We start from the raw sequence: 14,396 nt of genomic DNA, 5'->3' as shown, positions 1-14,396 counted from the left end.
CGTGGATTTACATTTGTTGTAGTAGAAGGCTTTTTTTTTTTTTTGTTTTTAGCACATTGTTTGAAGGGTTTGACAAAGGCATAAAGCTTTTTTGTGATGCATACTCATGATTTGATCTTAGACCAGCGCTCTCAATTTTAATACAGTTTTTGGTTTGAGGACATCAACATGAAAGTTTTCACATTATAAAAAGTGAAGATTTTACAAGTTATCTATGATGGCTAATGAAAAGTTGTCTTATGCACAATTTATCATGATTTTATAATTTAGGAGGGCCTCGGAAATGTTAGATCTAGTCACTCTATCACTAATCAAATTGATTATGGTGGAGATCACCATTTTAAAACGTCAATGGCTTAGATTGATGTTTATTATTAAAAATTTCATTACTTGTGTTTCAGCACATCCTTTGGAAGATGGTTAATTTTTTTTGTATAGTGTGGTTTAGTAATTATGTCTTTAAAGGTAATTCTTTTTGATGTGACTATGCTTCTCCTTGGTTGTAATTCACATGTGATCCTAAGCGCATTTTTTATGGTGAAAGGAAAAACTCCTAAATTCTGGTGTAGACATATTTACGGCATTTTTACTTTCATGTATGTACAATGAGCTAGATAGTTTAAAGTTGGTCTATATTTTAAAGTAATTTGAGAGGAAAAGGTAATATAGAATAATATTTTATAATATGGTACATTCCTATCAATACAATTCTGCTGTGGCTTATAGCTTAAATTTGCGTTACTTCCTTTGTGCAGGCTCCACCGGTGATAGTATTCTCTTCTGCTTGTGCTGGACTAGCAGGTATGAAATCACTCTGTTTTAATTTTTAAGATCTATTTGCAATTTGCATTCCGTGGATAATATTTTTATAATTTTCTATACCCATGAGCAAATTTTGTTCTTTTTGATAGCACATTGAATTACAGTATCTTTTTTTAGTTTCCTCTAGCAAAGCATGACATGATTTGTCAAGCATCCTTTTTTTAATCAATGCACGTAGCCTTGTTTTCTTGAACATTCTGGAATCATTTATTAACATTTAGTACACTACATTGAGCGGTATGTATGTAAATCTTTGTTAAAAAAAGTTGATTTCTCTACTGCAACTCCACAACCGCATTTATAAGATGCTGCAGCTGTCTCAAACAGATCCTATTTTGAGACCCTAAATAGAGTCGACAAAAAATTCAAATATCATTTAAAGCATCAACTTTACAATGACAGCTCATTGACCACAAGAGAATTAACAAGGCTGTACTTTTGGCTTCCTTAGATTTTGATTCTATTGACTCAACTCATCTTCACAACTTTTTCCGCATGCATACGCAGGTGGTGCTGTACCTGCTCTAGCGCAGTTGGTTTCTTCTTCAAGCTATTCAGCAATGTCCTCCGGATTTACTCGTAAATCTTCCCAGGATGACAATAATATGCAAAAATCCAGAAGCTCTTCTCCTCTGTAATTCAGGCCCCGAGGAGAAACAAACTGTGGGACATGATCCAGGCTACAATTGCTAAGCTTTCCCTCTATTCGCTGTGAATGTCTGTTACACTGCTACCATTTTTCGGTGCATGTTATATTATATGGTTCAAATGCTTGCAATGTTATTATTAATTTTGTTTCTCTTATTTACTTAACCTTTTGGTTTCAGCCTTCACTCTTTGTTGCTTTTTTGTAAATGGACTTATCCCACAAAAATAAATAGTATTATTATACCGAATCTTCGGATTTGTTGAAACTTAAGTTTGTTGGCATAAGCTTTTGGCATGACAGAAACTATAGATTTGTGCATGCATCACGAGGTACTCTTTCACTGCATTGTAACTGATATAGTTGCATCTTGCAAATGCACCAAAAAGTGCTATGGGCTCAAAGTATGTAATTGGGACATTTACATACATACCACATAAACCTAAAAACTTTCATTTTTTGTTACATGCATAGCGCACAAATCTTTAGTAGTACATCAAAAGTATAATTTTGATTTACTTTATAAAAATGAAATGCTTCTCATGCACATGTTTATGACCCCCCAAATTAGGTATTAGATATGTGAATACATAAGAATTGTGTTATGCATGTAAAATTCCCTATTTAGTTTTGATCTCCTCAAGATTTGGGCAGAAGTTTGATGACTATTGCGTGGCTTTAAGCTGAAGTTGAATTGACTCAAAAGCTACAATAATATATTTATTGCTTTATTTTTTGCTGTATGTTTCATCAAGTACGCATCCTGTGATTAGGTAGGTAATCATATATGTACAATTGCTTTAAAGTTAATTCAAACTCAATCTTTAAAATTATAATTAAAATCTGATGTTCTTGTTAACATCATTACAGTCATGGCTTTAATGCTCGACTTTGATTTTATGTTTTTGTTTCGGGGAGTTTTGATTTCATTTGTTTTGATAATTTCATTGAATTTTAACTGTTTCCGTTGTCTCAATGATATAAAAAATATTGAATTTTTATCCTCTCTTGATGAACCAAAATAATTGAAACTGTTTAAAATCAAGATGCACCAAAATTAATCATTTTATTATTATATATTTTCTACAAATCTTTTAATAATCAGGATTTAGCACTCAATGAAGATCACTAATGCATGTAAATCTAGTAGTAATACATAGAAAATTCATCTATTTCAAAATCCATTGAGTCAATTATATAACTAGCAAGCTTAATTATCTTACAATGATGTATCTGAAGTGCCTAGAAGTTCCTCTAGATGCACAGCTATTCATTTGAAAATTATATGATAAGGAGCATCATTTGTGAGAATTAAACTCAATAAGAGAAATAATAAGCATTAGACATAAATTTGTGATTACAGAGACACGAATGACAATATGATATTAAAATATAATAGTTGTAAACATTGTATGAAATATAAGATTTTCACTGTTGATTTTTTTTTTTATATTTTTTAGTAGTGCTTGTAGGGTTGATGGAGTTTCCATGTATACTTATAATCAATATGTTCAAATAAAAAAATATCCACTTATAAGCATTTTATATTTATACATCAGGCATCATTGTTTTTCACATATTTATAATCGATTTATTGTGATATTATTGAACAAAAAATGTGTAGGCACTAATCTTTGAAAATTTGATGACCTTGCAATTATTTTGGATTATTCCTTATATAAATGAAGAGGAAAACTATCTATGAAAAATTCTAGTTCTTCTTATTCCTTCGCAAATCACCAAATCATCACGTGCTCTTTTTTCTTTTCAAGCCCTTAGCAATCTATAATCAAACTTTTTTTCGCTCCCAATGTTCAATATTTCCTACTCATGTTGCGCAGGCATAAGCCCCCAGTGCTTGACCACACTTGGTCAAGCATAATTGCACTTGTTTCTTTGCTCACATATGCCTAGACCCTCCCTCCATTCATCCCATATGTACCTCCTCTCGTTCCATGGCCTCGTTCCTCTCTCAATTTGTTTTGTGCTCTAATTCTTACTTTAGGATTAATAAAGATGGGAGAAGGCTTGAACATAAAAAAGAAAACTAGGTCAACATGGTTCAATTGAACCACCCTAATTTGAATGGGCTGGATTAAAATGTATTTTTACAATTGCTCCCACCTAAAGAAATTCATTTTAAAAATTCAAATAAACCACCAATCAATTATATAAAATAAATTCTACAATCAAGCCTATGATCTAACATATATATCCTATGCCAACATTGGATTAAAATGATTTTTTACAATTGTTCCCTCCTAAAATTTTGGCGTACAATATGTAAACTATGCCGACAATGTCAAAATTCAAATAAACCATTACACAAGCCATTTAAGTATAAGAATCCATAGGCACTAAATTATCAAGAAGAGCAACTAAGGTGAGGTTTAAAATCTACCGGACAACAACTACGTATTTTTAACATCTCATCAAAAGCATATTGCAAGCATAGAATGATAATCATCATACCCAATAAACATGATGTGAGGTTTACACAAAGTCTCACTTTGCACATCCATTAATTTACTAATCAACATATAAATAAATGAGGTTCTACTTGACCCCATCACATATAAATACAAAATAAGAGAGAGCGAGAGAGAGAATTTCCAAAATTAAAAATTTGATTTAGCTAACAGTCATAACAAAATCTAAGACCAAAAGATGAAAGGAGTGTCACATAGTGAGAATTTCTTAATAGAAGACAGGAGAGAAATAAAACATAGAGAAAAATAGAATTTCATTTGCATCTAGCAGTTACATTAAGCAGGGTTTACAACCCTTGGAGTGGCAAACTAGTAAATACATTTAAGGGCATAAAGGTAAAAATACATTGTATAATATATATGTTTACTTGATGCCTTTCAGTTCATTCGCAGAAAATAGACAACAGTGAGATTGAAGATGCCCTAGAAGATCTCGAGCATGCTTGCTTCAGGAAAAATTATTGCATACATACACTGCAATACCCCGCATGCAGAGATGCATGTAGTGTCAGATCCTGACCATAGATCACGGTAATCTACGGTCAGTATGTATTTTGGTGGGGCCCACTTTAAATTGTTTTTTTTTTCAAAAAAATTTTGATTGCATCCTGACAGTAGATCACCGTGATCTACGGTCAGGATCTGACACCACATGCATCTCTACATGCAGTGTATGTATGCAATAATTTTTCTTGTTTCAGAGAGGAAAATACAAAGAGGTGATTTGGGTAAAAATTTGTGTGTGTAAAGAAGGATGCATCTCTACATGCGGTGTATGTATGCAATAATTTTTCTTGTTTTAGAGAGGAAAATACAAAGAGGTGAATTGGGTAAAAAATTTGTGTGTGTAAAGAAGGATGTCAGGGAAAACAGACACAACCAGAAGTTCCCGAGTGTTGAAGTTCAAGAGTTCTGTTAAATAAAAGGGAAAAGGGAGATTTTTGTGATTTGTTTGGGGAGGGAAAACGATTGATTAAATAGACGGCTTTGTGAATAACAACCATCCAAAAATGATAAGGTAATTTGGCATGATTTAATAAGGTTCTATCGGTTTCGATAATATGTCTATTTTTCATTTCCGCTATGCCATTCTGTTCAGGCATATAAGGATAACTTATTTGATGTTAAATGCCATGATGTTGAAGTTTATTTTAAAGATAAGTGTTTTATATTCAGTACATTCGTCTGATGTAAAATATTTAATATGTATATCAAAATTGATTGCATATTGTTTGTGCTAGGAAATAAAGTAGGAGGTAACATAAGAATTTACAAGTAAAAGACAATACCAACAATAATGAGAAAAGGCGTCAATAAAAGTAATGCAGTACTTATAGCCATTAATAGAGGGTTGAGAAAACGGACCCTAAATATTAATATGTAACATCTCAAGCAATTTATATTTTGTAATACTAGAAGTAAAAGACATTTTATGACTTTTGTTTTGGTAGCATTGAGTAGAAGGATAAACCGAGCTTGACATATTTGGTTAAGGATGCATATGATAAATATGTTGCAAGATTTTGACATGAGGATGCCCTAGCCTATTGTGCCAATGAAAATTGTTCTTCATTGTTGTTAGAGCAGAAATTGGATACAACCCTTTCTGTGTTGGTCCATGAAGAAGAGTTTTGTGAGTAAGGCGATCCTAAATTGTGAGACCATTAACATCAAGAATTTTGTGAGTAAGGCGATCCTAAATTGTGAAACCAGAACATCAAATATAATAGTGCAATTGTTATCTTTAGCTACTTTGTAAACTGAAATTAATTTATGTGAGTTGTGAGGAACATAAAAAAGAGTAGAAAGTATGAGCTTACGAACTGATGTGGGTAATGACCCAGCACCTTGATCAGATATTTCAGCTGTTTGACCATTTCCCACGGCAATCTTGACTTGTCCCGTGTTAGGAGCTTGGGTTGTGCAAGTTTTCACTGTAAGGCATGAGATGCACCGTAGCTCGTGCATCAAGAACCCATTCTTGTTCCTTCGAACTAAGAATAGAGGTTAATGCAGAAACTTGATGGGTCATGGAAGGCTTGTATTGTTGATTCTAGCGATGCTAGCATAGATCAGCAGTATGATGTTTCTTATGGCAAATTTGACAAATTGGAAGGTTTTTGTTTTTGTTGTTGTTGGTAGAGACAGAATTCTTTGTATTGAAAGAAGGTTTAGAATGGTTCTTGTATTGTAATTTTTGGTTTTATAGTGGAATAAGGCTTGTTGAGGCGAATTCTAGAGGTTTTCATTGATAAGATTACCTTTTCCTTTATTCAGGAGAGAGTAGAATTCCTTTGGAGATAGTGGTCGTAATTGAGTGCGAATTGCACCTTTAAGCCATTGATAGGTAGCGGATAAACCATTGAGTGTGTATAAGAAAATATCTTCTTTATCAATGGTATATCCGACTACAACTATTTTTTCAACCATGGTCGTGATAATTGTGAGGTATTGCGCCATGTTATTGCCCATTTTGAGGTTGTGCAACTCATTTTTGAGCTGTATAACCCAAGATCTATTGGTAGCTTGAATTTTTCATTCAAGAGTGGGTCATATGTCAGAGGTGTTGTTGAGATGAAGAACATATGACAGAACAGATGCTGATTTGGTGGAAAACATAACTACAGTTACATTCTGATCTATCAATTCCACAGCTGCTAATCTTGACTGGTGGTTTAAGTTGGGGGGGATTTTTGAGAAGATTGTGAAGGGGCTGAAATGCTGGTTTCTAAAAAGATTCAAACCCATTAACAAGAAAGATTTTACTGATTTGTACCTCACGTATAGCGTAGTTTTCATAGGTGAGGGGTTGAGTAACAGCATACTTGATGTTTGTAATAAAAAATTTTAACGCTACTGGAATATTGATTTCCTTCATGTTGTTCAGCATGCTGATTGGCTGCTGAGATGCTTCGTAACGCGTTGGAGGTGGAGAAGTCAAGGATCTTGAAGCTTTAAAGCTAATTGTCACCTCCCGATAATGCTCTGATACCATGAGTTATTCTTAATAGGAGGCAGAGGAGAGAAATAAATAGAAGGAAAAATTGATTTTCATTCACATTTTAACAGTTGCATTAAGTTGGTTTTTATAACCCCTGGAGTGGCAAACTAGTAAATACATTTAAGGGCATAAAGGTAAAGATATAATATATAATACATATGTTGATGCCCTTCAGTTCATTTGCATAAAGTAAAAAACGGTGCGATTGAAGATGCCCTAGACGATCCTATCGTGCTTCCTTCAGAGGCACAGGTAAGTCCCTTTACATAGAAAAACCAATCACATGCTTAGTCTCCCCAAATAATTATAACACAAGCAAAAGCATATACTTACATGGAAAAATGCGAGCAATCAAATAAGCTCCACAACCTCTACTTCAACCAATAGTCATTACAATCATTATAGACTGGTATTTAGCCCAAACCAACCGCTCACACAAACTCAAATAATTCTAATACAATTAGGTAAGCATCTGCTAATCTCAAATCAAATAAATTAATTCAAACAATACATCATAACATTACAAATAAACATGACAAAAAAATCCCGCTGTCCTAATTGTAAACATCCTTAAGATATCAATGACCTTATAGGACAAAGAGGAATGACAGTGTTCAACACTAAATTAATCTATGCCAATCTTGAATATAAAATACAAGACCTAAGAAAAAAGTATAAACATTATGTGAAGTAATTGTATAACAATCTAAAAAATATCTATTTACAATATTAGCTTTATTCAAAAACCACCCAATTCAACACTACTACCTTCAATTAGATTACAAGTGCCTTCCCTTCAGTTTATTAAGTCCAACATTGATAAGAACCTCCCTCATTGATCATCGACTGCTTAGAGATGAGGGCCACAAATGCTTCAAGCGGGACTACCTATCATGCCTCGTATGTTTGCAAAGAGATTTGTTTTAAAATCAAGCTATTTCGCTGGAAGCTATAATACCTTATAGTTATAAGTTCCAATTGATCATTGAAATTAAACTATTAGAATCCTACATATACATTCCTAGAACTCCATTTGATGATACATGATATTCTAGATATCAGAAATACCAGAAAGGGGCATTTACATACAAACAACAGGATTCTTATGCATTTACATTTCTAACACCAAAATCTCTATATTTACATAACAATAACTCAATTACTACTAACAAGATTATGATCCTAAGAGCCTACATATAATTGGGAAAAGGGTGGCTCAAAGAATGCCAAAGCGACATTAAAAAAAGGTTTTTTTTAAATGGTCTATTTGGAACAACTACAATCAGCTATAAAATTAATTGCGAAAGAAAATATATATATATATATAAAGAAAAAATGAAAGCTGTTGCAATATTATATAATCTTTCAACTTACAAAAATAGATCTTAATTTATAGCCTTATCAAAATATTATAAAAAAGTTAACCTAAACGGATCCTAAAATTGGATTTTTTTGAAAAAGCATGCATCCAATTGGAATTAAGACAAAACACCACATTTATAGGAAAAGATAAAATAAAATAAAATAAAATGAGAAAAGCACTGCCATGATCATTTCATGATATCAGCTCCAAGCATATTTTGTATCCATAAACTGCATCTTAGTAAGTTTAAAATATAGCAATTTTAAAGCGTTCTTCTCATTCCAGTCATTAATGAAGAATATTACAATAGCTCAACCTACAATCAAGATCCACTACACTGGAGTGGCAAGAAAATGGAGAAATCTAAAATAGATAGCCTCACATTCCTAATGAAGCTCCAAATTGCCTGATTTTAAAGTTCATTTCGTTCTCTTCTATCTAAGCAAAACCTCAAACAATGCAATAAATATTTTAATTGTTCAGAAAAATAAAAAGTTGTTCAATCCAAATGTTTTATTGAACGTCAGAACTTGAACAGATTCTTGCAAACTTTTGGCACCAGCCGACATGTCAATGAAACCCTTGTTGAAGTTCGATTAAAGCAATGTTCTTGAGTTTTTCCATTGGTAGTAGGATGACATTCCTTCCAGTCTTCTAATTTCATACACTCAGAAACATTTATAACCTAAGTAAACAAAATAAAGGAAAAATCAAAGAGAAAAACATCAAAAGAAATTTACATTTCATAAAAAATCTCCAACTTTGAAAGACAAATGCTACATCTTTCTCAATCTACAGCATTTGTACGTGAAATTCTTACCTTGCTTAGACTGTGAACCGTGGAATCCTTTATACCGTGAAGGAAATCTGCAACAATGAACACTAAATATTCAAATAAAAAATTCGAGCAAAAAATTCAAAATATGATCGAGAAACAAAAATATTTACCTAAGTAAGCCTGATCTTTAAATAGCAATAGGCTGCAAGGCATCAACAGAAGAGAACATTGATCATCTTTCAAACTACAAACTAATTCATTTAACAAATCCTCCTTCACAACTTCAGATATTTGTTCTTCTAAGTTACTGAGATTTTCAGACCTTAATCTCTCCTTCTCACCAAACTCTCTCCATTTTGGGTGTGGGGTGAAATCAATCACAACAGGTGATTGCAGGGACAAGATTGAAGCCACTGGAAAGTAGGCTGGACCGTCCTGGTGTGGCTATATATGCAGCAGAAGCACACATTTGAGCCAAAAAAATTAAAAAAAAAGTGAGCAATCAGAGATTTTACTAACACTTAATATACTGACCATTATGCCCTGATCGGGCAAATATTCATTTATTAGAACATGGTTGATATCTGAGGGAAATAATGACGTTTTTTCGTAAATTCTCTTCGTTATTTTTTTAAGCCAAGGAGGCACTACAAAAAACAAAGCCAATGTGAGGTGAAAAGCAAAATTGTTGTTATAGTAGTCAAAACGTGAAGCACTTTAAATAAATATTCAGATTTAATTCCCGAATCAACTGCGAGCCAACAAATCATAATATAGTATATCATATAACAAAGAATAGTCTGTTTCAATGACTCATTTAGCATGTGGAAACCCAATTAAATGTCCCTAGAATTTTTTTTTATATATACTAACTTATCAAACTACAAACTGATTCATTTAACAAATCCCATGTAGTGGGATAAAGGCTTGTTGTTGTTGTTATATCAAGTTATCAAAGATTTGATGGGTCAACATCTGGCTTACAAAAAAGAGTTTTAATAGTTTACATATGACACTTCTATTCTCTACAAAACAGTGACAACATCACTCAATTCAACAAAGAGATCTAATTATATAGATGGTATGACGATTCTACCATATATCAATGTTTCAAAAAGAGATTATGCTTCAAAGCACAAAGTGTAAGCTTCATTATTTTAATTTTATATGTTTAAAATATCAAAATAACATACTGATAATACATATTAAAGAGGAATGAAAAAGAAGAATTTTTTTATGTTCAACATAATAAAGCTTTTTGCTATTTTCAGGTTAACGGGATCACATTTTGATATCTATTAATCTTGAAATAATATTATTATAAAAATGAGCATGGAATAAGCTGAAAATAAACTCAAGTTGCAAGAAAAGAATGCATGATGAAAATATAAAATTATAATCATCAAGTTATAAGTATGGTTCACTGTTAAAATAGAGAAGACTAGTAAAAAATAGGTGTTGCATTTGGATGAATGAGAGAGAGAATGGGTAAATAATCCCAAAAAAAGTAGGAAATAAACGGCAATACAGAAAGTTAATGGAAAAAAAAAGAGTGTAAAAATTATGAGATGAAAGCAAAGATTTTACAAAATACATGAGGATGTTGAGACACAGGAAGCTTCTTTTTGGTTTGACACTTCAAAAGGGAGACCTTGAGATAGATGAGAAATGGTTGTCATTGTATGTTATAGCCCGTGAAAATGGTCAGATTAATGCTTCAAATGATCAAACTTTGAAAATAGGTGTTGCCTCTGGCTTATGTTTCAAGTGCCATGTAATTGATATCCCCTAAAAATAAAAATCTAAGCTTCAAATAAACAAACCTAATAGAGATAGACATTGATGCAAATGCTGGAAATCGATTGCCTAAATCAGCGGCAGCCATCATTATTAAGTTCTATCATTCTCAGAAGAAATCATCAAATTCAGATCAACCTCATAAAGAAAGACTGATTTATGAAATACAATTGTTTTTTAAAGACCAATTGGTTGTTAGCGAAATAATTTAAAAATAAAGGCAATCCACACAAAAATTTTTGGCATGCTTTGTACACCATAAAGTGTCTACAGTTAATAAAAAGAAGAAGATTTTTGGCTAGAACACTTCTTTTCCATCCCATCTTTTGCAAAACAATAAGCTAAATATTCTCCGAAATTTTTTTCATTGAGAACTGTGTTTCTAATAATCCAGTAGCCCCACAATAAGCTGTCAAATCGTTTTGACATGGAAAATACATGAGCTCATTCATGTAATCCTTTTGAAACCACGTGTTTCAAAGCTCAAAAGTCAAAAAGTATCCATATACGTGTCTAAAATAACAGTTTCTAAATTTCACCTTTAGATAGATCGAACCATTTTCCCAACGTTAGATCAACAAGAAGTCATAGTTTGCATAATAAACAATTCAGCAATCATCCCTACTCTATGCGCAAGATCTATCATATGAAATACCACATTTATGTTGTGGACCTGATGCTGAAATTTTTGGTGTGAGAAGCATTAATCTGACAAATATTAGATGACCATGAAAATACACTAAAACCTTCCATCATCAAAATCACTAATAGTAAGCGGCAACATAAGCTAGAGGCTCAAGATCTATGCCCGAATTAACCAAGACGTTCAAAAACATCTCATTACACATAATTAAGGCTCTTTGATTGCTTGAGTAAAAATATATAAAAAAAAACATGTTTAGGAAACAATGATTTCATTTTCAATCATTTTGAGTGTGGAAATCATCAATTTTGTGAGAGTTAAAAAAAAATGTGATAATTGAAATCAATGTTGATTTCTCACTAGTTTCAACTAAATAATGGATTTGAGAAACTTCATTATTTTTCAAGGCATTTTTTGGAACTACTAGTAGCCAAATGAACACTTAAGGTGCGCAATAAAGCCCACGTGAGAAAAAAGGCACTATTTGAAAAAGTTAATCTGAAATTCATCAATTTTAGCAAAACATCAAAATAGAAAAAAAAAAAAAAAAAATTGCCCCAAGAAATACACACTCATATAGCAGAAGGAAAAAAAAAGTATTGACATAACGAAGCAATTTTACAAACACCTAATGTGCATGGACATTTCCACACAACAACGCCATATCAATACAAAAGCGTCTCAGCGATAGTACCTCGCAGAGCTCATCAAATCAGAAATTAAAGTCACATAAAAAGAATATGGTTAGTGATACTCACATTCTTGTGGCAAAAGCCCCTTCTCGTGCACGACCCCTCCTGCAAAGATTCGACGATCAAAATCTCACCTTTTATTTCGATTAAAATATTTCAAATCTAAAAAAATAAAATAAAACATGAAAGAAAACGAGCAAGCACCCCAATTCTGTAGTCTGCGTTTCTTCAGATTCTTCCATCTTGTTGGGGAACCTTCGTAAATCTGGAGAACTAATCGGCGTCGGTTATTTGATATATCCATTAAACAAACAGAGAGAAAGAGAGAAGACAAACGTGGTGAAGAAGCTCGGATTGCTCTGCTTCAGTAATGAAGTTGGGAATATAGATTAGAGTTGGCAGCGAGCCCACAACGTAGTCCTCAACGGAATTGGATCCCTGTTCCTGTTCCTGTTCCATGTTTTACCAAGCCTGCTGTTGCTGTTGACCCATGACGTTTTGAAGTTGCTGAAACTTTGTGCAAGAGGTTCAGCTTCTGTTAAGACCTGCTTCCGAAAACTATGCCTGGGGTATCCGAAACTCCAATTCGACATTGGACATCAGCTCATCGACTCATGAGAAATTTGGCCGTTAACTCAAAATTGGCTTTAAATTGGCTCAAAATTGACTCAATTTTAACCCAAATACCGGGTTTCCTTATATTAAAGGAGTTGTATGGATTGGGCTCAGGTTGACTGATTGAAGTCGGGTTAGGTTGAGGTTCGGATTATCAGGCAGGATAATATCTAGGTTAAATTTGGGTCGGTCTCGATCCCAATCCACTAACTCTAATTGACATCATAATCCAGCCCATCTGTTTATTTCTTTTTTGTTTCTTTTTTTAACTCTAATTGACATCATAATCCAGCCCATCTGTTTGTTTCTTTTTTGTTTCTTTTTTTTTTTGGTTTTAATCACGAATCATAAGCCATGAGATTGGAAGTACTTAATTCAAGAAAAGAGTATGCGAATTGTATCTATTTTCTTACATATATTTTACTAACATGTTGTTTCACTTGAAGTTGGACATTGTTGTGAGATATGTACTTCCTGACATAGAAATGAGACGCAAAGAATACAAGTAAACACAGATCGTTTACGTGGTTTGATCCAACTGGATTTACGCTCACGGGAGGGAATCAATCAAATAATTCACTAAGGCAAAAGAAATGAAGAATACATAGCTTATACATAGAGATGAGCCCTCATCTTCCTTCTATGGTCTCCCTCTCAAGCGACACCTTAATACAGGGCCTCAAGATGCTCTCCTCCTCTCTAGCTCTCTAGTTATTCTCTCCTCTTTTGTGGTAGCTTAAGATCTCTTCTCTTTCTCGACTAAGCCTCACACCCTCTCTATTTATAGAAGCAAGAGAGTGGTAGGTGAGAGGTAGGTGAGCGGTAGGTGAGATGTGGTAGGTGAGCGGTGCCACATTACAAAATTTCTCTTTTACCTTAGTTCATTAATTGGGGATCAAAATAAAACTCTTCTTTGCTCAGTTTAAAATTCCACATATTAGTCATAACCTCCAACAATTAGTAGGTGTGGCCGCTATGGGGGAGCTCAAAGAGAGTCCCCTTAGGACTGTTTGGCCTTAGGGCGGACCCTGGGCAGCCATTCTCTGCCTTGAACGAGCATCCGCTTGACTCCAGCGTACCTAAAGAAATTAGATTTTTTTTTAGCTCTGGCACGTACCTGACATTTTTAAGTACTCGATCAACTCCATCAAACATCCTTATCCTGATTGATCCACTTCCAACAACCTTGTGAGCTTTATTGTCTCCCAGTAGAACGGACCCATCATTTTCTTGTTGTAGTGTCTTGAACCAGTCTTTGTGAGGACACATGTGGAAAGAACACCCCGAGTCAAGGATCCACTCCTTACTGGATTCAGATTCTGTGATCACCAGGGCCTCAGCAGAATTGTAGTCATCAGAGGCTACGCTTGCTTCTCCTGATTCGTGAATGCCGAACTCCTCTTCTTCGTCGCTAACCGCGAACACCTTTACGCGGACACCTCTAGCCAAGAAGTGTGGATCTTCCCACAGACGGCGCCAATTGTTGTGAGATATGTACTTTCTGACATAGAAATGAGACGCAAAGAACACAAGCAAACACAGATCATTTA

The 14,396-nt window shown here is 33.7% G+C and overlaps 2 protein-coding genes across 11 annotated transcripts in view; one reads left to right on the top strand and one right to left on the bottom strand.

Annotated features, from left to right (window-relative positions):
* LOC110035832 overlaps positions 1 to 1,648 on the top strand; it is a 10,423-nt gene extending 8,775 nt beyond the window's left edge. For all 9 annotated transcript variants that reach the window (XM_020740141.1, XM_020740137.1, XM_020740139.1 and 6 more), the window contains 2 exons: positions 756 to 801; positions 1,330 to 1,648. In XM_020740141.1, the coding sequence (XP_020595800.1) occupies positions 756 to 801; positions 1,330 to 1,460 (177 nt within the window). In that variant the 3' untranslated portion in view covers positions 1,461 to 1,648. The remainder of the gene's footprint in view (positions 1 to 755; positions 802 to 1,329) is intronic.
* A 6,903-nt stretch (positions 1,649 to 8,551) lies between these two features.
* Positions 8,552 to 12,902, bottom strand: LOC110035830 (alpha-ketoglutarate-dependent dioxygenase alkB homolog 6). 2 transcript variants are annotated; one of them, XM_020740129.1, is made up of 7 exons: positions 12,568 to 12,902; positions 12,436 to 12,496; positions 12,298 to 12,336; positions 9,634 to 9,746; positions 9,270 to 9,543; positions 9,142 to 9,203; positions 8,552 to 9,006 (listed from the first exon to the last, which is right to left on the bottom strand). In XM_020740129.1, exons 1-7 carry the CDS (start codon positions 12,688 to 12,690, stop codon positions 8,845 to 8,847), a joined length of 834 nt encoding a protein of 277 aa, XP_020595788.1. In that variant the 5' UTR covers positions 12,691 to 12,902; the 3' UTR covers positions 8,552 to 8,844. The 2 variants fall into 2 exon arrangements, with proteins under 2 accessions (XP_020595788.1, XP_020595789.1); XM_020740130.1 differs by having other exon boundaries at positions 9,142 to 9,188; positions 12,568 to 12,901.
* Between the last annotated feature and the right edge of the window lie 1,494 nt (positions 12,903 to 14,396).

Source organism: Phalaenopsis equestris, unplaced genomic scaffold (assembly GCF_001263595.1).
Source record: "Phalaenopsis equestris unplaced genomic scaffold, ASM126359v1 Scaffold200192, whole genome shotgun sequence".
Lineage (NCBI taxonomy): Eukaryota > Viridiplantae > Streptophyta > Magnoliopsida > Asparagales > Orchidaceae > Phalaenopsis > Phalaenopsis equestris.
This window is presented reverse-complemented; position numbering and strand designations above follow the sequence as displayed.